At 43.6% G+C, this 26,608-nt stretch overlaps 1 protein-coding gene across 1 annotated transcript; it reads left to right on the top strand.

The window, feature by feature from the left end:
- The first annotated feature begins 13,386 nt into the window (after positions 1-13,386).
- On the top strand, positions 13,387-17,979 carry rgs13a (regulator of G protein signaling 13a). The gene is made up of 5 exons (XM_079819866.1): positions 13,387-13,677; positions 13,793-13,834; positions 13,941-14,002; positions 14,965-15,131; positions 15,241-17,979. The coding sequence occupies exons 1-5, from the start codon at positions 13,607-13,609 to the stop codon at positions 15,424-15,426; spliced, it is 528 nt and encodes a 175-aa protein (XP_079675992.1). The 5' UTR covers positions 13,387-13,606; the 3' UTR covers positions 15,427-17,979.
- Positions 17,980-26,608: the final 8,629 nt, after the last annotated feature.

Below are 26,608 nucleotides of genomic sequence, written 5' to 3'. Positions count from 1 at the left end.
CCACGTTGAGACTGAGCCGGGAGTTGTGGTTCGCAGCCGGCCGTACCGCTTGCCTGAACATAAGAAAAAAGTGGTTCAGGAAGAATTAGAGGCTATGCTTGACATGGGTGTGATAGAAGAATCCAACAGTGACTGGGCGAGCCCGATTGTTTTAGTGCCTAAACCTGACGGCTCGGTCCGTTTCTGTGTGGATTATCGTAAGGTGAATGCGGTGTCGAAATTTGATGCTTAGCCAATGCCAAGGATTGACGAATTGCTTGATCGGCTAGGGACTGCTCGTTTTTATTCGACGCTGGACTTGACTAAGGATTATTGGCAGATCCCCTTGTCTCCAATGACCAAAGAAAAGACCGCTTTCACCACGCCGTTTGGATTACACCAATTCGTCACCCTTCCTTTCGGCCTGTTCGGGGCTCCCGCAACCTTCCAGCGTCTGATGGACAGAATTCTCCGGCCGCATGCTGCATATGCCACTGCCTATCTGGATGATATCATCATCTACAGTGCAGACTGGCAGCGTCATATGCAGCACTTGCGAGCTGTCCTGAAGTCGCTGAGAAGGGCGGGGCTTACCGCCAACCCAAAGAAGTGTGCAATTGGGCGGGTGGAAGTAAAGTATCTGGGCTTCCACTTGGGTCATGGTCATGTGCGTCCCCAAATTGACAAGACCGCAGCTGTTGCGGCCTGTCCGAGACCCAAGACCAAAAAGGAGGTTAGACAGTTCCTGGGGCTAGCGGGATATTACAGGAGGTTTGTACCTAATTATTCGGACCTCGCTAGCCCGCTGACTGATCTAACTAAAAAAGAGGTACCAGATACGGTTCAGTGGACGGAGCGGTGCCAGCAGGCTTTTACTCAGATAAAGGCTGCTCTGTGTGGTGGACCGCTCTTGCAGGCTCCTAACTTTTCTCTCCCTTTTCTTCTACAGACTGACGCCTCGGACAGAGGGTTGGGCGCGGTCCTGTCCCAGGAGGTGGAGGGTGAGGAGCGGCCGGTGCTGTACATCAGTCGCAAGCTCTCTAAGAGAGAGACGATGTACAGCACCATTGAGAAGGAGTGTTTGGCCATCAGGTGGGCCATTCTCACCCTTCGCTATTACCTCCTGGGGCGGGAGTTCACCCTCTGTTCGGACCACGCCCCCTTGCAGTGGCTCCACCGCATGAAGGATACCAACGCGCGGATCACCCGTTGGTATCTAGCTTTACAGCCATTTAAGTTCAAGGTGGTACACAGGCCGGGTGCTCAGACGGTGGTGGCTGACCTCCTCTCTTCGGGGACTGCAGGCCAGATGGCTCCCCGGCCTGAGTCGGGCGGTGGGGGTGTGTGGCGAAGGGGGCGTGGTTTTGCAAGGTCTGTAGCGGGAGAGAGAGAGAGCAGGGCCGAGCGGTTGGTAAGTAGGTCAAGTGCAAATGATTAACACCTGTCTCTGATTGCAGTAATTGGCTGGAGAGACTGCTTATAAGCTGCAGCAGAGAGAGAGATGGGAGAGAGAGTTCAGGACTGGGACTGACACACGTCGGCTGAGGCTGTATACTGGGAGAGAGTCTGGAGTGTTGAAGTGAAAAGTTATTGAGAAAGTTAATGAGTTTGAGTTTTAATGCGCCGAGCGCTTACAACAGTTTTGAGGATCGTGAGATCAATAAAGTGCAGTCCCAGTTAAGCCAACCCCGTCTTCTTCCTTCCTACACCACACAAAGGGTATACTACAGCGAGCGGTCCAGAACATCCCTTCCCGGGACCCAGCTTCTCTCCTCCGGTCCGTATCCCTCCCAATCGACAAGATACTGATGCCCCCGACCACGGGGTCGGACATCAAGCAGCTTCTTAACCTTAAAGACAGGGGTGTTAGCAAGAAGAGCAGGGGGAGGAGAGGGAGGGGAACGAGAGCGAACCGCAGGCTTAATGCATGAGACATGGAAAATAGGATGGACGCGCTTAAGAGAATGTGGCAACCTGAGCCGTACTGCCACCGGACTGATAATCTTAGTGATGGCATAGGGCCCAATAAAATGGGGAGCCAATTTCCGAGCGGATGTCTGAAGGGGTAAATTATGTGTGGAGAGCCAAACTTGCTGACCACACACATACCTAGGAGCTTTAGACTGACGACGGTAGGCAGCACGACGGGTACGTTCCCTTTTCCGGCCAAGAGCCGACCTCACCCTTCTCCAGGTGCGACGACAGAGCTGTATGAAAGCCTGGACCGAGGGAACATAGCCTCGGTCTCCTGAGAGGGAAACAGAGGCGGCTGGTAGCCAAAGCAACAAGAAAACGGGGATAGGCCGGTGGACGATGACGGCAACGAATTATCAGCATATTCTGCCCAAGTCAATTGCTCGCACCAGGAGGAGGGGTTACGAGCTGCCAAGCAGCGAAGCATCCAACTAAGGTCCTGATTAGCGTGCTCGGCTTGGCCATTAGTCTGTGGGTGAAACCCTGACGACAGACTGGCAGTAGCCCCAATCTGTCGGCAGAATTCCCTCCAAAAGTTAGAGACAAACTGGGGCCCCCTGTCCGAAACCACATCAGTAGGAAGCCTGTGAATCCTAAAGACGTGGTCCACGACCGTACGCGCAGTCTCTTTAGCCGACAGAAGCTTGGGGAGAGGGACGAAATGAACCGCCTTAGAAAAACGGTCAACGACAGTAAGAATCACTGTATTACCGCAGGAGGGGGGGGGGAGAACAGTTAGAGAACAGACACAACAATTAAAAACTGAATGTGTCAGCTCAATACAGCACACGAGCCGAACGAGCAAACAGCTGACAGACAAGATGATCGCGGAAGATCTGGTTTCAAAGCGAAATGTAAATGCGCCTATTTAAGGGAGTGTATCATACTGTTTTGTTGTTGTGTTTTTCATTACGAATAATAGGCTAATGAACCAAAAATACAAGCAACACGCCCCCAAATTAAAAAAATTGGCACTAATTCTAAATCTAAAGTATATGCGGACGGCCGCTCCGCCAGATCTGTACGGGGTTTTGCTCAATATGATAAGTGGCAGATCAGAGGGCTTGCTGCAGTTGAATATCTAAAGATCTAAATTTCATAGTATAAAATACTATGTGGAGGACGCAAGATAATTTAATAATTATAATATGACTGCGTGGTGAACCTTACTCATATTTAAACAACTATCGCTTAGTGTTGTTGGTCAGATAAAATGACAGAGAAAAGAAAAACGGACATTAGGCTAGATAATTTTTCAGTGCACCAAAACGCCAAATAAGTATGAATATTTATTTTTATTTTTTTTGTGGTACACATATCCTTACAAGTACGATTTTGGCTGCATTATTTGTGTCCCCTTCAAAAATTGCTCTTGAGAAATGTCATGTTTATTGTCCCCCCCAACTGTTAGATGAAATTTACGCCCCTGCTGCCAGCATGCGCCCCACCCCCGGATGTGCCACGAATTTAGAGGCGTGACTCCAACGAAGAACCGCTGGACGAACCGATTCGACGACAAAAAGTCTACCCTCAGGACACCCCCGGGGAACGACAGTGTGGGCTAGAGCCCTTCTCACCAAACGTTCCACACCCCACGTGACGGAGCCAACCACGCATCCCTCTGGTAGGATGGACTCTCTGATGGAACCGCCGTCATAGGAAGAGAACTGGCGAGAAAGAGCGTCAGGTTTAACGTTTTTTGAACCCAGGTCTAAAAGAGATCGTGAAATTGAAACGCCCGAAAAAAAGAGCCCAGCGCGCCTGCCTAGAGTTAAGTCTCTTGGCACAGCGAATATACTCTAAATTTCGATGATCAGTCCAGACGATAAACGGAGAGGAGGCTCCCTCCAACCAATGGCGCCACTCCTCCAGGGCCAGCCGAATGGCTAGGAGTTCCCGATTACCCACATCATAGTTGCGTTCCGCAGACGAGAGCCGGCGTGAAAAAAAAGAGCACGGGTGAACCTTATGATCAAGAGCGGAACGCTGTGAAAGCACAGCACCCACCCCGAAGTCAGACGCATCAACCTCAATGATAAATTGGCTCCCCGGATCTGGCGTAATCAGAATGGGAGCAGAAGTAAACAATCTCTTAAGACGCTCAAAAGCGTGTTGAGCATCCTCGGACCGGAGAAAATGGGACTTCGCAGACGTAAGAGCAGTCAGGGGAGCGGCAACCTGACTGAAGTTACGAATGAAGCAACGATAAAAGTTTGCAAACCCCAAAAAATGCTGAAGTGCAGTGCGAGACTCAAAAACGGGCCAATCAGTGACAGCCTGAACCTTGGAGGGGTCTATGCTTATGCCTTTAGCAGACACGACCAAACCGAGGAAGGTAACCGACTGGACATGGAAAGCACATTTCTCTGCCTTGACATAGAGACGATTCTCTCATAATCGCTGTAAAACGCGACGAACGTGTTGGGTGTGTACCTGGAGAGATGGAGAGAAAATGAGGATGTCATCCAGGTACACAAAGACAAAAATGTTGAGCATGTCTCTCAACACATCGTTCACGAGTGCTTGAAAAACGGCTGGGGCGTTTACCAGCCCGAACAGAAGGACGCGATATTCAAAGTGCCCTAACAGGGTATTAAACGCCGTCTTCCACTCGTCCCCCTCCTTAATACGCACCAAGTGGTACGCATTACGGAGATCTAACTTTGTGAAAATCCTTGCCCCCTGCAGGATCTCAAAGGCAGATGACATCAGCGGTAAAGGATACCGGTTCTTAACAGTGATGTCATTCAGCCCCCGATAATCAATGCAGGGGCGCAGGGAACCGTCCTTCCTTTTCACAAAGAAAAAACCTGCACCGGCAGGGGAGGAGGAAGGGACAATGGTACCAGCCATGAGTGATTCGTCGAGATATTTTTCAAGTGCTCTGCGTTCGGGAGCGGACAAGGAATACAAACGCCCACGAGGAGGAGAGGTGCCAGGAAGAAGGTCAATACTACAATCATGCGGTCGATGGGGAGGGAGAGAAGCGGCCCGGGAATGACTAAACACCGCTCGCAGATCGTGGTACTCCTCCGTAACTCCAGATTAATCAATAGATTCCTCCTGAAAAACAGACACAGATGAAACAGAGGGAACAGCAGAGACAAGACAATCAGTATGACAAGATAAGCTCCATGACATAATAGAACTATCAGACCAATTGATTTGAGGATTGTGCCGTGTTAACCACGTATGTCCCAGGACAATGGGGACTGTAGGTGACTGAAAAACTAGAAAAGAAATTGTCTCTTGGTGGTTGCCAGATGTGGTGAGACTCACCGGGGCGGTGGTCAACCGGATGTTAGAAAGTTCACGACCATCCAGAGCAGAAGCTGTGGGAGTATCCTTTAACTCATTAAGGGGAAGGCCGTGTTCAATGGCCCACGTCTCATCACAAAAATTCCCCTGGTGCGGGACTTGAAGGAAGGGGAAAAAGGAGTAGCGCTCGCCAATACTCCCCGATCTACTGGCGAGCTCTCCTTTACTGAACACGTGGCAGCAAAATGTCCAGTGCCACCACAGTACAGGCACAACCTCTCCCGGATGCGGCGTTGACGTTCAGCGGAGGAAAGGTGTATTCTACCCAGCTGCATGGGCTCAGGCTCTGGGCGTGCTTCAGTCGACACTGAGGGTGTGAATGGGGAACCCCGAAATCCTGTGACGTCAGCACGAGCGCGTCGGCGCAGATCAAAACGCTTGTCTAAACGAATGGCTAATTCCACCAACTCATCCAGGCTCGAGGGAAACTCACGGGCAAAAATCTCATCCTTCAGCTCATCATTCAAGCCCTCCAAAAAACGTGCGGTGAGTGCAGCCTCATCCCATTCACAGGTGGCGGATAAAGTTTTAAAGTCAATAGCATAGTCGGCTGCGGAACACCCTCCTTGACGAAGAGCCGCTAGCTGGCGAGAACCCTCGCGACCAAAGACAGAATGATCAAACACCTTCAACATCTCCTCTTTAAAAGAAGTGTACCGGTCACAACAATCAGCTCCTGCCTCCCAGACTGCCGCTCCCCAATCCCGGGCTCGGCTTGTGAGAAGGGAAACCACATACGCAACCTTGGCGCAGTCCACAGCATATGTGACGGGCTGAAGGGAAAACACCACCTCACACTTGGTTAGAAATGCCCGGCACTCAGTAGGCTCACCGGAATAACAGGGAGGATTGTTGATGCGAGGCTCAGCCGCTTGATGTGTCCTAGGACAGGGGTTTTCAAACCTGTCCTGGAGGACCCCCAGCACTGCACATTTTGTATGTCTCCCTCATCTAACACACCTGATTCAACTCATGAGCTCATTATTAGAGACTGCAAGACCTGAAGTGGGTGTGTCAAATATGGGAGACATACAAAATGTGCAGGGCTGGGGGTCCTCCAGGACAGGTTTGAAAACCACTGTCCTAGGAGATGAGGGCTGATCTTGACGCAGGTGGAGCAGCTGGCTGGTCAAATCCGTCACCTGGGCAGCGAGTGCATCCACGGCATGCTTGGCGGCTGATAATTCCTCGGCATGTCTGCCCAGGATAGCTCCAGAGAGTGCTCACAGGAAACGCCGAACTCTCACATCCCTTGGCGGACACGGCGGTGCTGAAGAGCCGACTAGTAGAAAGCAGACTACAGGGTGAAATCCTCGTCAGCCGCGCGCGGGCGGGCGGGCACGCACGCACGCACGCACGCACGCACCCACGCACGCACACACACACACGCACACAGAGTAACAGGACTAGACGAGCAAGACAAGGCATAAGTAACAGACATAGGCCTACATGACCAAACAATAACCCGACAAAGAGAAGAGAAAGCATGAGAACTACATAGCAAGATGATCAAGTAAAAGGAGGAACAGGTGTGAGAGGCGCAGAGCGCAACCGCTGATTAAGATAGCAGACAGCTGTGAGAAAGCAAACGAGCAGTAAAGAGAGAAAGGAAAACAAGAGGAATCAAACCAAACCCCTGACACACATATTGCATTATGAAAATAAAATGTGTTGCAGATGTTGTTTCACTTAAAGTTTGACCTGCTGTAAAAGGAAAACTCTGGTGTCATTCTGGTTGTTTCAGATATGGTTGCAGCTGAAGGCCTTGACAGTCACTCATTATGACTGTTTGTTGACACATCAAAGTATTTATATTAATAAAGCCTCAATCATCATGTTCTCCACACATTAAAAATCAAATTAGATTTTTAAACATAGATTAAGGATGCAAACACAAGCATAATTTTGCTGCAAACACGGTGCTTGCTCCAATAATCTCTCTAATGATAGCATGCTACATGTACAACAGGCGCATTGAAGCAAGCGTAAATTTGCTTGTTTAATGGCTTGAGAAATATTTGAATATGAACATGCACATGCTGCTGTGTGCCAGTTGTTCATGGTATAGGCTACATTTCATATTTCCTTGTTTGTTTTACAGTAGCAACAGGCTCCAAATCTGAAAGATACAGAAAAAATTAAATGTATATCAAGATGACCTGCTGAATTGAGCATCAGAATGGGGTAGAAAAGATATTTAAGAGACTTTGACTATGGTATGGTTGTTGGTGCCTGATGGTCTGGTCTAAGTATTTCAGAAACTGCTGATCTACTAGGATTTTCAGACACAACAATCTCTAGGGTTTACAGATAGTGGTCTAAAAAAAGAGAAAATATCCAGTGAGCGGCAGTTCTGTGGTTGAAAATGCCTTGTTGATGACAGAGGTCGGAGGAGAATGACCAAACTGATAGAAAGGCAACAGTCACTCACATAACCACTCATTACAACCGAGGTCTGCAGAAGAGCATCTCTGAATGCACAACACATTGAACCTTAAAGCAGACAGGCTACAGCAGCAGATGACACACTGGTGCCACTTCTGTCAAAATGTTACCTGTTTTTTTCTGCTGTGACATTCAGATAGTAGGGTCAGAATCTGGAGTAAACATGAAAACATGGATTCATCCTGCCTTGTATCAAAGGTTTAGGCTGATAGTGGTTTAATGGTGTAAGAGATATTTTCTTGGCACACTTTGGGCCTCTTGGTACCATTTGAGCATTATTTAAACACCACAGCCTATCTGAGTATTGTTGCAGCTTTGTGATGTGTATATACTGTATGTATATATACACACACACCGATAAGGCATAACATTATGACCACCTTCCTGATATTGTGTTGGTCCCCCTTTTGCTGCCAAAACAGCCCTCACCCGTTGAGGCATGGACTCCACTTGATCCATGAAGGTGTGCTGTGGCATCTGGCACCAAGATGTTAGCAGCAGATCATTTAAGTCCTGTAAGTTGCGAGGTGGGGCCTCCATGGATCGGACTTGTTTGTTCAGCACATCCCACAGATGCTCAATTGGATTGAGATCTGGGGAATTTGGAAGCCAAGTCAACACTTCAAACTCATTGTTGTGCTCCTCAAACCATTCCTGAACCATTTTTGCTTTGTGGCAGGGCGCATTACCCTGCTGAAAGAGGCCACAGCCACCAGGGAAAACCGTTTCCATGAAAGGGTGTACATGGTCTGCAACAACGCTTAGGTCGGTGGTACGTGTCAAAGTAACATCCACATGGATGACAGGACCCAAGGATTCCCATCAGAGCATTGCCCAAATCAAGGCTTGCCTTCTTCCCATAGTGCATCCTGGTGCCATGTGTTCCCGAGTTAAGCGACGCACATGCACCCAACCATCCACGTGATGTAAAAGAAAACGGGATTCATCATACCAGACCACCTTCTTCCATTGCTCCGTTTCTGGTCCAGTTCTGATGCTCACGTGCCCAATGTTGACGCTTTCAGCGGTGGACAGGGGTCAGCATGGGCACCCTGACTGGTCTGCGGCTATGCAGCCCCATACGCAACAAACTGCGATGCACTGTGTATTCTGACACCTTTCTATCAGAACCAGCATTAACTTCTTGAGCAATTTGAGCTACAGTAGCTCGTCTGTTTGATCAGAACACCCGGCCCAGCCTTCGCTCCCCACGTGCATCAATGAGCTTTGGCCACCCATGACCCTGTCGCCAGTTCACCGCTGTTCCTTCCTTGGACCACTTTTGATAGATACTGACCACTGCAGACCGGGAACACCCCACAAGAGCCGCAGTTTTGGAGATGCTCTGCCCAGTCATCTAGCCATCACAATCTGGCCTTTGTCAAACTCTCTCAAATCCTTATGCTTGCCCATTTTTCCTACTTCTAACACATTAACTTTGAGGACATAATGTTCACTTACTGCCTAATACATCCCTTCCACTAACAGGTGCCGTGATGAAGAGATAATCAGTGTTATTCACTTCACCTGTCAGTGGTCATAATGTTATGTCTCATCGGTGTATATTAGATTTTTTTTAAAACATGTTTCTCAATAAGTTTCAGTTGCATCCATTTCAGTATTCACACATCGTTCACGCATGCAAATATATATGTATGTATGTCTTTGCTGTATGGGTGAACATTTGAAGTCAAAAACAGAAGTGAAACTGTTGACTTGAATGGGGCTTTCTGTTGTGTTACAGTGACTTGGCTTAAGAGACGGTACATTATTTTCCTCAGCAAAAATCCCTAAGCATTGGGACCGTTTTTACTGGATTTTCTGCAAAATCATATTTCTTATGAACCACAAGCAAATGTCCCTGCAACTCCAGGGATTAGCTAAATATCTGGTTATGTTGTTACCTCTTTGCTAACTATGGTGGAGCTCATTGCTAAATAAGCACAATTCTTGAGATGACAAAACTGGGATATTGCAGAGTTTGTGCGAAAAGCTGTATTTGAAAATGTTCCCTAATTCACATGCATGTACATGGCATTAGCTATGTAGGGAATAGTGAATGAGTATCTCATTGGAACACAGTAATGGCATCAGTGCACACTTGTAACCAAACATTTCCCTTTCTTTATGTGGTCACAATTCCTTTGGATAGCAAACAAACACCTTAGCCTCCTAGTTTAGCTTAGCGCTAAACACTTAAGAAAAGCACTTTGATTAGCTAAAGGAAGATATCACGTGACGCCTATTACTAAAGCCCTATTCGCACGGGATTAGTATTATCTGGGGACCTTGTGTGATTTAGAAATTACTCCCCCACATCTGATTTTTGCGTGGCGCATTCGCACGGGATAAGCAAGCCTGTGATTTTTCTCGAATTTACTGACTTCCCGGATATGATGTCAAGACTTGTAAATGTTTTTTCGTTATAGATATAGCTGTATGAAATTATAAACAGTCGTATCGATATCATTTTGATTGTTTTATAGTACACTGTAAAAAAACAATTATTGTGAAAAATTGTGAAAATTGATCATTACATATTGGCCAAATAAATGACTTCCAAATAATTATCCCCATGCAAAAAGATACATTGTACTAATCATAGCTTAAGGTCTTCACTCCAAATTAAAATTGGTATACGCATGCGCAAAATGCGCTTGAAGAAAACCGTTCGTGTGGAGATTTCAAATGCGGAGCGCGGGAGCGGCAGCGCGAGCGGAGCCGAACCAGCAGGTGCTGAAGACCGAAACAGACATTCCCAAGAGAATAGAGATATTCATCTCACAAAGACGTTGGTGAGTATTGAGCTCTGAAATTATTCTCAAGAGTTTTGCTGTATGACCCGGTATGAAGTTTAAAAGACATTTTGTAGAATCAGGAGTTCATGCATTCATTGGTTTCATGCGTGTGATCTCGTTTACCTTGTTTACTCTAATGGTAGCCAATAGTTTTATTTTCCTCATGTCTTATATGTCTAAAACAATAGGTAATAAGTAAATTAAGTCATTTGTGTGATAAGTGTGCCATGCGACCCGGTGCCGTTAGATTGTGTTTGGAGTCGGCCTCTTTCAGGGCTCTAGTTATAGCTCGTGATTTTCTTATTGAATCCATTCATTCGTCTCATCCTCATTATATAATGAAGTAACTTCTGTTCTGTCATTTGCCAGATGTAATGCAGGGGAACTTTGTCATTAATGTTAGTTTTTATTTTTATTTGCAGGTTTTTAGCCTGCAGTACCGTGTTTTCTTCACCACATTAAGACATCCTGTTATGCAGAAGACTTATTGAATGTATTCAGAGTTTTTCCTTATTGAAATTAAGGTATTTTCACCAAATATCTTGTGTTGGAATTTACTTGTTAATAAAGTAATGTGATAAAATGTCAACCCTGTTGTCTGTGTTCTGTATTTTGCTTAATATATTTAGGCTATGTTTTTAGTATTTTTTGTCTTTTGGGCAGTGAGAAATAAACAATTGTGACTACAATTTAAAATATTTAATTGGACCAATCTCACAGTTTCACTGTAAAACATTTCTCCAATTGAAAATTTTCTAGTGACCGATCTACATTTTTTTAGTGGGCCAAATTGAATTTCTGTGAATTAAATTTGATCAATTCACAGAAATTCAATTTGGCCAACTGAAAAATGTATATGTGATCGGTCACTAGAAAATGTTCAATTGGAGAGGCCTGACATTTTTTACAGTGTTGGTAAATTAAATTTTTCCATTGGCTCAACATATTATTTTTTAATTGAGCCCATGTTAACAGACTGTTGCCACAATGGATAAAATTCAATTCACAGAAATTCAATTTGGCCAATTGAAAAATGTGATCGCTCACTAGAAAATTTTTAATTGGAGAGGCCTTACATTTTTTACAGTCTAGGCCTAATAAAAATAATTTAGTTCAGTTAGAGAACAGACGCTACAATTAAAAACTGAACTGAGCAATAATATACGGCGGAAGATTAGGTTCAAACCTAAATGTAAAAGCGCCCATTTAAGCGAGTTTGTCATTGTACTCTTCTGTTTTTGTGTTTTTCATTAAGAATAATATTAAACACACAATTCAAGCAATTTACTCCCAAATTGGTGCTCATTTTAAAGTGAAAGTATAATCCGCACGGCCGCACGGGAATTCATAACGGTGTGCGTTTTATGCAGCCTAGCTCTATTCTTTGTGAAAGATAAAGATAAAAATGCGCACAGGAAACAAATTACCTTGCAAAAATTATATACGATCCGCCTAATCCCGGCCAAATCACAGAGATGCCGATTCGCACGGGACTAATATTATCACAGGACCGGTGTTTGGCGAAATATGGTAGGTAATTTGCTGGGGAATTTTTACTTTACATATTACAGACATGGCCGATTCGCACGCCATTAAGGTCAAAGACATTCTCTGCAATTATTACAAATCACCAGAGGTCCCCAGATAATACTAATCCCGTGCGAATAGGGCTTAAGGGTACATTCACACAACAACAAAGTACTAACAGATGGCAATGTTGTTAAAACGTTCGCACGGATCCACGAAAACAACTAAAACGCTGTATGCTGCTGCCAGGCAAGTAGTTGGCAATGTCACTGTGGCGAGCAGCGAGGCCGAGGGACCGTGAGGGCGGGACGAGGCGGCGCTCATCAGAGAGGATGAGCGCCAGCTGCGAGCCGCAGCGATCTCGGCCCTTGCGGAGGAGTGAGGGAGTATAAAGGAGGAGTGACGACAGTGAGGGACGAGAGAGGACCAGGCCTGGATTTTGTGTTATGTTTTATTTTGTGTTCGCTGCAGTCGTCCGTGAGGGGCTGCAGCTTTTTATTTTCATTTGTGTTTGTATGTAGGCGGCAGTCGACCGCGAGGGGCTGCCGCCGCCATTTTATTTTGTCTTTATTTTGATTAAACATTTTGAATGTCCGCCGGTTCCCGCCTCCTTCTTCCCGTACAAACAAGTTTTACTACAGTCACATTGTAAAGGAACACTAGGCTACGCGTCTATAAGCTGAACATGTAATATGCATGCGCATGACGTCACCGTTTTCGCAAATTCACATTTTTTGCAGTTCACACAGAGATGATAACGGTATCGTTTTCAAAAAGTTGCACTTTGAAACCCATTTTTAAACGCTTGCGTTTTCCGGCCACCAAAAGGCTATTGTCATGTAAATGAACAGGCAAAACGCATGATAAAGTTTTCAGTTTTTAGTTGAAAACGGAGGCGTGTAAACAGCCCCTAAGACAATATTGACATTTGTGCGGTCTTATGAAACTATATTGTGCATATTCAGACCCCTGTTGAACATAAAACACATTTTACTGCATCAAGAGTTGAAAATATGATGCAACAAAATATCTTGGTGCTAACTAGCCTTTTTAATACATCTAATTAAAAAAATTGTTACATGGTTACGTGTTACATTTGTAGCCATGCAGTTCAGATGACTTTATTCCCTAAAATACACCACATGATATTATATCAATGATGGGAAAAGGCAAACAAGACTTGTATATGAAAAAAGAACAGACATTGTTTGTTTTCTAAATACCAACACAGAGCTTGTAAAAAAAAAAAGGTCTGATGTAAAAGTCGGCATTTGCTTATCTGTCCATAAACTTTCCAGTCTGATTTGCATCTCTGCATCTGCACAGACCTGCTGTAGCTGGTTTCATAGACAGAAACATTGCGCCTGTCTCAGCTAGTTAGCGTCACCCTAAAAAACTTCCTCTCTCTTTTTTTTTTTTTTTGTGGTTAGGTGATTCTAAGCTGATGACGCCAAGACTGCATAAAAAGGGTTGTGAAAACAGCCCGCTCTTATTAACTGAAATAACTGAAGCACAACAGCACACCAACACAAAGGCCTATCACCACCAAAAAAGTTTTTGTTAAGATGCCAACCATATTGTCATCTTCAACTGAAATAAAGAACATGAACCAGGAGGATAAAACAGTCAATCCCCGGTAAGTGTAGTTTATTGTTGTAATTACTTTCAAAATGTGTGTGTGTGGTAAAAACAGAATATGAAATTGGTGCATTTGTCTTAGATATTTAACCAAGCAAATTCTCACTCCTCAGGAGACTAGACAAGTGGCGGTTTCGTTGCCTGTTGACAGACAAGTAAGCTACTTCCACTTTACTTTTTTCTTGTGGAATATAATCACAATTATAATCCACTATTGTGGACTGTGTTTGAATATACACTAATTATGTTTTATTCAAACAGACTGAACCCTAGTGAGACCCTGCTGTGGTCCCAGTCATTGGAAAACCTCCTTGGATCCAAATGTAAGTGGCATATGCATGTATTAATTCTTACATTCTGTTCATATATTAATTAACGTATTGAATCTAATACACTTGATATTGTGCACTCATATCTGTGAATTTTATATCCACAAGAGCATTTTATCACAGCATTCACAATCATTTATTTTCCATTGTGGATTTAATTGACGTCATGTAAGACAGGGCAAAAATATATGAACAAAACCTGCACTGTTTAAGAGATGGTCAGATAGCTGGATCAAGGAACTGACCATATGCAAAGCAAAAGAGCAGCTTCAGTTATATAAAAAAAAAAAAAAAAAAAAAAAATTCTATTTGGACACATAGGTCACACATGAAAATGTTACATGTATGGATATAATTGCAATTTAATTTTTTTGTAATTTTTTTTTTTATGTATACACTAACGTAGATTTGGCATCATTAAGATTTTGTTTTTAAAGAAATTACTAATTTAATTTATCAAGGACCCAATAAATTGATCAAAAGTGACAGTAAAGACATTTCTAATGTTACAAAATATTTTTGTTTCAAATAAATGCCATTCTTTTGAACCATAAAAACCCCCTGAAAAACCCTTTATCACACAATGTATAGCATATTCAAATGATTTCTGAAGGATCATGTGACACTGGAGTAATGATGCTGAAAATTCAGCTTTGACATCACAGGAATAAATTACATTTTTAAATATAATACAATTTACATCAGTTATTTTAAATTAAAATAATTTTTCACTATATTGCTGGATTTCTGACCAAATAAATGCCCATGTTTTGCAGCTGCCACTAGATATTTTATACTCATATTTTGTATCTAATACAATGAAATTCAGTTGTTTGGGGGTGATTTAGGTGTCCAAACACTCACTGAGGCCACTGTTGCACAGTAGCTTCCGCACTGACGCAAAACAGATGCATTTCCCTTGAGCAACAGATTAACCCAGTGGGTTTTTTTTGTAGATGGCATGGCAACATTCCACACTTTCCTCAAGTCTGAGTTCAGCGATGAGAACATTGAATTTTGGCTGGTTTGTGAAGACTTCAAAAAAATCAGGACTTCGTCCAGGCTATCCTCGAGGGCCAATAAGATATTTGAGCATTACATCAAGGCAGAAGCTCCCAAAGAGGTAAGCACACTAGCACAGCGTGAAGCTCTCTATGTGGTTTTATTGAGCAATGAAGTGATCGATCAACGTCAATATGCTTCTCACTGCTTCTCCGTCAATCTCTCCTCAGATAAACATCGACCACGTCACAAGAGAGCTTATCAAGCAGAACGTCCAAGCTCCAACTAGAGTGTGTTTCGATGAGGCTCAGAGGATTGTCTTTGGTCTTATGGAGAGGGATTCATATCCAAGGTTTCTTCGCTCGGACATGTACAGATCCCTTCTGGAATCAGTCTCGCATAGGATTAAGGTCTGAGAACATCTTTAATGAGGTACTGCAGGACTTTAAATCTGTGGGACACATCTGTGGGACTGTTGGTGCAATGGACAAGATGGCCGTGAAGTAATCAGGCTTTGGCCTGGACTCGGGTAGCACTGAACATTGTGATCCACATAAAAGCTTGAATAAGCTACTGTTTATATGTGCCGTGTTACACTGCTCTATTGTTCTGCACGGCTGTGGTATACACAAAGACAAATGTGCCTTCTGTACAGCTCACCTGTGATGAACCACAGGAGATCTGAAACAAGCTGCAACCACAAAAGCGCCATATGGACCTTATTTAACATTATTTTCATTTCTGGATGAGTGTCAAATCTGGTTGGCATGAGATGATTGGGAATAATACTAATGACAGTCAATGAACTCAATTTCATGTGGCATGAAATGATTCATGAACACACTATGCAGAGCAAATGTAAATCTGACTGTTTTTGAGTGCACGGTGGGGAACTGATGGGATATTCTCAAAATAATCTGTATAACACACCTAGAAATTTCAAAATGTCTAAGATGTTTCAGTTGGATATATTGCTTAAGCAGGCCAACACATAATCAAAAAAGGCTTGTATTTCCTGGATCCATTCAAGTACCACTGATTTCATTCTGTAGAAAAACACTGATGAAAAAAAAAAGTTGGTTGTCTAGGTTGGGCGTTTATTTTAAAGAGCCATCTAATAACTTAATAAACAGAACTGTAAATAGAAAGTCATTTGTTGTTGTTGTGGGGAAAATTTACTTCAAGATTAAAAAATGTATTTGAATGTCACTGCATAAGATATTGAACCGAGTGACATTTATTTTAAAGGAAGGAACACTTTTGCAGCAAAATGGTAACACTTTATTTTGATGGTCCACTTTAGACATTTTACTAATAAGTAACGTGTCAACTACTAGTCATTAGAGTATTAGTAGACTGTCTGCTTTATCTGCTAACATTATTTTTGATGGTCCCCATCAGACATTATACTGACTAGAAGTAACTTTGGTAGTACGTGTCAACTTATTCTACTAACGCTAACCCTAACACCTGTAACCTAAGGGGCCGAAAATGATACCGTTATCGTCTCTGTGTAAACTACAGAAACGTGAATTTGTGAAAACATTGACGACATGCTTATGCGTATTACATGTTCAGTCTATAGGCGTGTAGTGTTTCTTTACAAAGTGACGTCGCCATCTACTGGCCTGGGAGCTGAATACAGTGTTTTTTGCCATTTTCATGGATCCGTGTCACAACGTGGTCATTTTGACAACGTTGCCGTCTGTATGCAGAAAACGCGAAAGAAAATAGAGAGACATACCCTCTACTAACAGTCTACTAATACTCTAATACACTGGTATCTCAACACAAGGAGGCCTAAAGATGACTAAATAAATAATTCATGAAAATTATTGAAAATAAGACAAAATAAGTATTAAAAGTTAAAATCTAAAATATTTTATTGGGTAGAAATTATGACTGAAGAGGGGACCTTCAAATGTTGTTGTGAACAATATCACTTGAAGTCAAAAAGTTGAGATCAACTGCTCTAATGAGGGTTAGTTTACATGTAGTTGCAAAGTTACTTATAGTTAGTAAAATGTCTAAAGTGGACAATCGAAATAACCCAAATAATAAAATAAATTTGTACGTCTGAAATGATAAAACAATTGATATTCTGTTCAAAATGGACACTTGCTAAAAATGGTTCAGAAAAGTTAGTTCTAACAAAGATTTGTTGATGTCACTTATGTGTAATATATTGTTCTATCTGTTCTATCTGAGATTATAGATGCTCAAATTGTTTTTCAAATCAGACATTCGGTGCAAAGTTCTAGGGACTTTTCTTTACAATTCAAATCCCCATATGAATTATAAGATGCATGTGTAGATATAAGAAATTGATAATGGACATCCCCTTCAGCATGCTGCTTTCTGTTTCGTGACCGAAAGCTTGGGGGGAGGGGTAACATCACATGGTGACGCCTGGGTTTCTTTCACCACTTCCCTATATACACAGACAGTGTGATAGTCATCGTACTCTTTTCAAATATCACAGACAGAAGGGAAGTTGAGGTGCCCACTCAGAACCCCTCATCTAGGATAAAAATGATCATATCACACATCTAGTTCTTTTTTTTTTTTCCAATGCTCACTTGCAATGGAAAATTTCCATTTCCTCTGTGAGAATATTACAGGTTTTATGGCCGGTCAGGTGCTCTTTAAAACATCTGCGTAATTTACTTTCATTGTTTTATACCTTTAACCACAATAATCAGCATACTGTAAATTCCTATTCATTACAAAAAAACTGTTAATGATATGTGTACATTGTACCAATAAATAAACTCCAAAATTACCCCAAATTATATCTATTTCTTTTATTTGAGCTTCATTATTTTCTAAAAATTAGTCCAAAAATGCTGTCAAATATATATTTGAATGTCAATGTGATCTGAAAAACGCCTTGATGGCACTGCATATGTAATACATGATATACGATATAAGAGTATATGAAGTCGGTACCATTAAACATCAATCACTGTAAAAGAGGTGTTTCATTTTTACAGAAATAACAATGCTACAGTAAAAATGTTACAGTAAAAACCTAACTACGGTAAAAAAAAATGGTTAGTATTAGTAATTTTTATTTCAAGTACTATCAAATGTATGTTTTTTTGGTAATAAAACTTGCTGTAAAAAAACTCACAGTAAAAGGACCTTCCCAGAAGTCCCTGCATGACACATCACATATGATTAATTCAATACTATTTTTGTTATCAATGTACATTAAGTTGTTTTGTGTTACACTTTCTGTTATTTAATTAAGGTTTATGACATTATGTTAGCATTTGTAGCCTACTTGACCCTGTGCAAAGTCTAATTGCAAGTATTGACCAAGTAGTGGCTTTATGAACAGGCCACTTGATGAACTCATGATTCATCATGTGGCTTTCTGTTCAATCTCCTGTATTATTATGGTGGTATCAGTACATTTTAAGGTAAAACGCAGATGTAGGAAGTACAAGTAGTCTTGTATATTGACATTACAGTGTTTTTACAATCACTAGGACACATTTCTCAATACTTAGGTCAATATTTTCAAAACTCTTCACAGTGATCACAACATCAGTCTGTTGTGTAAATGAAAATGAAAGGAATGAAATAGAAATTGCAATCGTTTTTTCTTCCCCATATCTCAGTTAAACGGCTTCTCGAATTAAAAAAAAAAGTAGGGCGGGACTTGATTTTGTGGATTTGTGATTGGATGGTTGTGCTTTGCTATTGCTGTGATGTCATATGAGTGACAGGTTGTCCCGCCCTCATACCAGTAAACCCATCATCAGAGAAGAGAAGAGATTAGCTGCAAGAAGGAGAAGTTGGTTTAATTATAGATTATGAGGGCACATTAATTACATTTTAAAAAATGTGCACAGATAAAACATTTATAAATACTGCAATATTCTATAAAAAATAAGAATTGTCAGTTTAGATTTAATGGTGATTTGAACTATGCTTATAACTGTGTTAAATCTGGCTCTACTCAGGCATTCACAAGTTAATTATTTATCGGTGATGCACATAGTCATTCCTGTTGCGTCATAATACACGCTCAGGCTGACACAATTCATGTGGCTGAGACGTCAGAGCAGAGGTTAACAGTGTATAGGCGCATATGCAAGCCACATCCTTTCACAAATTCATTCTGTTTGATGTACTGATACCAAGACAACACAATTGGAGGTCACAAGATTTAGAAAGGACAGCACATTTAAACATTTTAAAACACGCAAGCGAAACATTTGCACCACGAATACACTATCTTTTCAGCTGTCTCATTCACAGATGCATATCTTTAACATAGAAATTGCAGCTATTCTGGGAAAACCCCAAAATGGAAAAGTCACTTTTAGGAGGAAATCAAGAAGGTACACTTACCTTCGTTTTAAACTATAATTAAAGGCTGTAAACTTCTGGATATAAGGCCTTTTGTTTGTTTTCCATGTCTAATGCTTAAGTGAATCAGTGCATTCAGTCTCTTGAGAAACTTAGCTCAAGCTATCTTTATGAGTCTAAAAATTATAATAACAGTCACAACACATCAACAATAAAAGTGATTTTTTTTTGTTAATTTCACATATTCTTTTGATCGATAAATGGCTTGATGTTTTCCCATTTCACACTAGACACTAGCAAAATTGAGAATGACATCACACTCTGTGGCATCTTTAAAAAAAAAAAAAAAAACCGATAGGCTTATAGGCCTACGATTCAAAATGTAAAAATATACCATCTACTCCATTTTGCAATGCTGCGATCCTGCGTATCCTGCACCAAACTTGAACTTGTCCTGTCTCCAGCATTCGCATGCATATGAATAGAAATCAATGTAATGAAAAGTGTAGTGTGATCACCACTTTACAGGGGTCTTCAACAGCGGGTCATTAAAGGGGCATTTAGTAGCTAGTAGCCAACGGTGTTAGACACTGCACTGCTATATTGTCTCTTAGGTTTAAATAATTTACAATGAAGCATCGCTACTCAGGATTTTCTCCATCATCAAATCGTTCCACCTGCTGGGAGAAACCAAGCTTTTCAAAACTTAGTTTGAATCATTTCATCCAAATGATTGCCAAAATGATTCAGTTTCAAACGCAACACGCTGGTGACACCTGTTGGTCAAAACTGTGCAAACGCAGCCCAAACATACATAAAACACCTTTTACTGACAAAACTGTTTCGTTGAATGTGTAATCTATTAAATGAAATTAACAAATCATCAAATACCATTACATTTAAAGTGTCTATATCTTATTGTCTTATTTTATTCATTTGAAGGGCTTAAGTGCAGTTCATAGTATGTCCACAAGAGGTTATACATGGGTATGTTTCTACACATTATACATACCTCTTCCGATTGAGTGTGCCCTTATCTTCGCCTGTTTGATATTAAAAACTCAATTCACTCTAATAAATGCTTGGTTAAAAACTACGACGACGCATTGCTGCCACACACATATTCTTTTTTCCTCTCAATTATGTCGCAATAACGAGATGTTATGTTGTTTTATGTAAATATTAATGTAAAACGAACATCATTTATAGTGCCATTCATTAGCCTAGCAATATTTATTTTAAAGCCTAAATGAATTAGGCCAGCCTATTTAAAGCGAAACCACTTCGATGGGGGAGGGAGAAGGGTGAAATGTTTGAATTTGCATGGTGGTAACACATTTTTGTCCTAGAGATGGCCATTTTCCCAAAATATTGTATTTGAATATTTGGGCTCATAAAAAAAAACGAATATTCGAATATTTGTTTATTTAAATGACGTTATTTTGAGAAAATGAAAGTTTTGTTTTTTTTATTCATCAAGTTGTCGTCACCATTTCTGAACAAACGTATGATTAGGTAATATACACAACAAGCTTTAACTTCTCTTAAGGTTTTCATTCAGTTCAAAACATTAAACAGTAGCCTATGTGTAAACCAAAAATATAGGCCTAAAGAACAAACAGAGGTGTAAAAAGTACTCAAAAATGTTACTCAAGTGAAAGTACAAGTACTGAATGAAATTTTTACTCAATTAAAAGTAAAAGTATCTGACCAGAATCATACTTGAGTAAAAGTAAAAAAGTACCACAATCAAATTGTACTTGAGTACAAAAGTAAAAGTAAAATTAAAAAAGTAAAAGTAGCGTAAAAGTAGCAGCAAGAATGAAAACTAGAGATTCTTCTTTAAGCTTTTAATCTCTAAAAATATGAAGTGAATGAACCACATACAAGGTTTTATCCTGCTTTAGAACTGTTTGAATTTAATGGTATTTAGTTATCAAACTATAAGACTACTACCGAATTACTCAAAGTTGTAAAACCCCGGATTTAACTTAAAGGGATAGTTCACCCAAAAATTGAAATGTTATGTTTATTTGCTTATCTCCAGGGCATCCAATATGTAGGTGTCTTTGTTTCTTCAATAGAACCCAAATGAAGATTTTTAACTCCAACAGTTGCAGTCTGTCAGTCGTATAATGTATGTCAATGGAAACAAAATCTATGAGAGTAAAAAAAAACATGCACAGACAAATCCATATTAAAAACCCTGCAGCTTTTGACGACACATTGATGTCCTAAGACACGAAACGATTGGTTTGTGCGAGAAACCCAACAGTATATGTAAAAAATTATTACCTCGAATACGTTCCATGTCCGACACTCGTTCAGCGTGCCATCACTTCTGGTAAGTGAGGTCAATGTACACAATCTGGCGTAGAGATACATGCGAGAGATCACTTCCAGAATCTATCTGATCATTTGCCAGCAGCCATATCACCCTTTTGCCCAAGACTTGTTTCCCACTGAAGCTAATCAGGGCTGAGCATGGTCAGTACCCGGATGGGAGACCTCCTGGGAAAACCAGGTGTGTACTGGTAGATGTGTTATGCTGCGTTCACACCAAACGCGGATAGAGCGTCAGGAGCGAGTGATTTCAATGTTAAGTCAATGGAAAGGCGCGTCTGGAGGTCCTGCGGCGCGATAGTGTGGCGCGTTTTGTGTGGCGCGATGGACGCGATTCCGCCTCGTTCGCGCGAATGACGCAAATTGAGCGTCTTGCGCGACGCGTGTTATGCGTTTATTTACCTGTAATTCACTGTAAAATGTGAATTATTTATTTAAAGGTGGCGATTTCAAGCTTTCTTTAGACGTATGTTTCATGTTTATGTAATAAGTATTCGCCGAGTTTCAGTTCATCTTTGAGATTCTCGCAGAGCTGAAAGCGCACCCTATTTTTATTTATTTTACAAAAGCACAAAGTTGTGTTGTTATTGTGAGTGTACACAAATAAAAGTAGACAATTTATAGTTTATAATTTGTCTTGCACTTATCTGTATGGCTAAAAATGACTTGAGTATTCCGCTGTCATGACGAAAAAATCCAGAGGCCAGAGGGTTAAAGAAAACGTAGCCTATTTATTTTCATAGTTAGGCTATGTTTAAAGATTAGCCTATATTATTATTAATTTTTTTATTTTTTATTTCATCTATGTTGATTATGAAAAGTGAGCAGCACGGCTACATCATAATATGCACAAGACATGGAGAGTCAGACATGAGTTTTGTTTTGTAGAAAGTCTTTCTTTAACAAACCAAAGAATGAAATGATGATGGGGAAGAACTTCATATTTAATTTTTGCGTGTCTTTGATATCAGAACATAAGGATGTGATTCCATCAAAGATCTGGTGAAGGTACAGCTCTGTGGAAAAACTAGTTTTCAGGTGTTTTCAGTCTCATCTGAAATAAGCAGTGTTAGTAACAAGCATTACGCAATCAGATTACTTTTTGATGTAACTGCAAGAACCTTCTAGGATAAGGAATATTCCAGAGCAACTTGGCATTTCTGACATCTTTGTTTGGAGAAAAGAAAGCTCCACATACAATGGCTTGTCACTTAGCAGCAGTGTATAGATGCACTAGTGTCCATTTAGAAGTTGATGTGCAGCTATGCCATCAAAACCCATGCATACGCAAGAAATGGCTTCTTGAATAGCCGTCCACTGTAGTGATCTCTATGTGTGAAAGTGCTAAAGTAAAAATGGTGAGATATAGTCTTTAAAGGAGTCACAGTTGCTTTTTTATTCCGTGGCAGAAACAAGTTTCCATAGAAATGACATCACACACAGAGAAAAAAAAATCGGTAACACTTTACAATAAGGTTCATAAGTAAACATTAGTTAACTACATTATCCATCCATCCATCTTCTTCCGCTTATCCGGGGCCGGGTCGCGGGGGCAGCAGTCTAAGCAGAGATGCCCAGACTTCCCTCTCCCTAGACACTTCCTCTAGCTCTTCCGGGGGGACACCGAGGCGTTCCAAGGCCAGCCGGGAGACATAGTCCCTCCAGCGTGTCCTCGGTCTTCCCCGGGGCCTCCTCCCGGTTGGACATGCCCGAAACACCTTCCCGGGAAGGCGTTCAGGAGGCATCCGGAACAGATGCCCGAGCCACCTCAGCTGTCCCCTCTCGATGTGGAGGAGCAGCGGCTCTACTCCGAGTTCCTCCCGAGTGACTGAGCTTCTCACCCTATCTCTAAGGGAGCGCCCAGCCACCCTGCGGAGAAAGCTAATTTCGGCCGCCTGTATCCGGGATCTTGTCCTTTCGGTCATGACCCAAAGCTCATGACCATAGGTGAGAGTAGGAACGTAGATTGACCGGTAAATCGAGAGCTTCGCCTTACGGCTTAGCTCTTTCTTCACCACGACAGACCGGTACATCGACCGCATTACTGCAGAAGCTGCACCGATCCGTCTGTCAATCTCCCGTTCCATCCTCCCCTCACTCGTGAACAAGACCCCAAGATACTTAAACTCCTCCACTTGGGGCAGGAACTCTCCACCAACCTGGAGTGGGCAAGCCCCCCTTTTCCGACTGAGGACCATGGCCTCGGATTTGGAGGTGCTGATCCCCATCCCAGCCGCTTCACACTCGGCTGCAAACCGTCCCAGTGCATGCTGAATGTCCTGGTTAGAAGGGGCCAACACGACAACGTCATCCGCAAAGAGCAGAGACGAAACCGTGTGGTCCCCAAACCTGACACCCTCCGGCCCTTGGCTGCGCCTAGAAATTCTGTCCATAAAAATTATGAACAGAACCGGCGACAAAGGGCAGCCCTGCCGGAGTCCAACATGCACCGGGAACAAGTCTGACTTACTGCCGGCAATGCGGACCAAACTCCTGCTTCGGTCATACAGGGACCGGACAGCCCTCAGCAAAGGACCCCGGACCCCATATTCCCCCAGCACCCTCCACAGGACGCCGCGAGGGACACAGTCGAATGCCTTCTCCAAATCCACAAAACAAATGTGGACTGGTTGGGCAAACTCCCATGAACCCTCCAGCACCCTGTAGAGGGTATAGAGCTGGTCCAGTGTTCCGCGACCAGGACGAAAACCACACTGTTCCTCCTGAATCCGAGGTTCCACTATCGGCCGGATTCTCCTCTCCAGTACCCTGGCATAGACTTTCCCGGGGAGGCTGAGAAGTGTGATCCCCCTATAGTTGGAACACACCCTCCGGTCCCCCTTCTTAAAAAGAGGGACCACCACCCCGGTCTGCCATCCCAGAGGCACTGTCCCCGACCGCCACGCGATGCTGCAGAGGCGTGTCAGCCAAGACAGCCCCACAACATCCAGAGACTTGAGGTACTCAGGGCGGATCTCATCCACCCCCGGTGCCTTGCCACCGAGGAGTTTCTTGACCACCTCGGTGACTTCAGCCCGGGTGATGGACGAGTCCTCCTCTGAGCCCCCAGCCTCTGCTTCCTCAATGGAAGACGTGACGGCGGGATTGAGGAGATCCTCGAAGTATTCCTTCCACCGTCCGACAACATCCCCAGTTGAGGTCAACAGCCGCCCATCGCCACTGTAAACAGCGTTGGTAGGGCACTGCTTCCCCCTCCTGAGGCGCCGGACGGTTTGCCAGAATCTCTTCGAGGCCAGCCGATAGTCCTTTTCCATGGCCTCACCGAACTCCTCCCAGGCCCGAGTTTTTGCCTCCACGACCACCCGGGCTGCAGTCCGTTTAGCCTGTCGGTACCTGTCAGCTGCCTCAGGAGTCCCACAAGCCAGCCAGGCCCGATAGGACTCCTTCTTCAGCTTGACGGCATCCCTTACTTCCGGTGTCCACCACCGGGTTCGGGGATTGCCGCCTCGACAGGCACCGGAGACCTTGCGTCCACAGCTCCGAGCAGCCGCTTTGACAATGGAGGTGGAGAACATGGTCCACTTGGACTCAATATCTCCAGCCTCCCTCGGGATCCGGTCGAAGCTCTGCCGGAGGCAGGAGTTGAAGATCTCTCTGACAGGAGACTCGGCCAAACGTTCCCAGCAGACCCTCACAGTACGTTTGGGTCTACCGAGTCTATCCAGCTTCCTCCCCCGCCATCGGATCCAACTCACCACCAGGTGGTGATCAGTTGACAGCTCCGCCCCTCTCTTCACCCGAGTGTCCAAGACATACGGCCGCAGATCAGATGAAACGACCACAAAGTCGATCATTGACCTACGACCTAGGGTGTCCTGGTGCCATGTGCACTGATGGACACCCTTATGCTTGAACATGGTGTTCGTTATGGACAAACTGTAACTAGCACAGAAGTCCAATAACTGAACACCACTCGGGTTCAGATCAGGGGGGCCGTTCCTCCCAATCACGCCCCTCCAGGTTTCACTGTCATTGCCCACGTGGGCGTTGAAGTCCCCCAGTAGAACGACGGAGTCCCCAGTCGGAGCACTTTCCAGCACCCCTCCCAGGGACACCAAGAAGGCCGGGTACTCTGCACTGCCGTTCGGCCCGTAGGCACAAACAACAGTGAGAGACCTATCCCTGAGCCGAAGCCGCAGGGAAACGACCCTCTCGTTCACCGGGGTGAACTCCAACACATGGTGGCAGAGCTGGGGGGCTATAAGCAAACCCACACCAGCCCGCCGCCTCTCACCATGGGCAACTCCAGAGTGGTAAAGAGTCCATCCCCTCTCGAGGAGTGTGGTTCCAGAGCCCAAGCCATGCGTGGAGGTGATTCCGACTATCTCTAGTCGGAACCTCTCAACCTCACGCACAATCTCAGGCTCTTTCCCCGCCAGCGAGGTGACATTCCATGTCCCAAGAGCCAGTTTCCGTGTCCAGGGATCGGGTCGTCTAGGCCCCCGCCTTCGACTGCTGCCCGATTTGCTTTGCACCGGCCCCTTACGGTCCCTCCCGTGAGTGGTGGGCCCACGGGAAGGTGTCCCCACGTCGCTCCTTTGGGCTGAGCCCGGCCGGACCCCGTGGGGGAAGGCCCGGCCACCAGGCGCTCGCATACGAGCCCCAACCCCAGGCCTGGCTCCAGGGTGGGGCCCCGGCTGCGCCATACCGGGCGACGTCACGGTCCTCCTTCTTTTTGTCATCATAAGGGGTTTTTGAACTGGTCTTAGTCTGACCCGTCACCTAGGACCTGTTGGCCTTGGGAGACCCTACCAGGGGCATATAGCCCCGGACAACATAGCTCCTAGGGTCATTCGGGTACTCAAACCCCTCCACCACGTTAAGGTGGCAGTTCATGGAGGAGTACATTAGTTAACATGAAATAATAATGAACTGCTCTTGTAAAGCATTACATATTTATCTTTGTTAATGTTC

The sequence above is a fragment of the Gobio gobio genome, assembly GCF_949357685.1.
Source record: "Gobio gobio genome assembly, chromosome: 6".
In the NCBI taxonomy this organism is placed as follows: Eukaryota; Metazoa; Chordata; class Actinopteri; order Cypriniformes; family Gobionidae; genus Gobio; species Gobio gobio.
Note: the sequence above shows the minus strand (reverse complement) of the source record. Positions and strands in the feature narration are given on the sequence as shown.

Bases quoted from the DNA above. Each gene is read 5' to 3' on its own strand.
- rgs13a (XM_079819866.1), top strand. From the start codon at position 13,607: ATGCCAACCATATTGTCATCTTCAACTGAAATAAAGAACATGAACCAG. The intron at 13,835-13,940 runs GTAAGCTACTTC...TTATTCAAACAG, and splicing joins CGTTGCCTGTTGACAGACAA to ACTGAACCCTAGTGAGACCC. The intron at 15,132-15,240 runs GTAAGCACACTA...ATCTCTCCTCAG, and splicing joins AGGCAGAAGCTCCCAAAGAG to ATAAACATCGACCACGTCAC.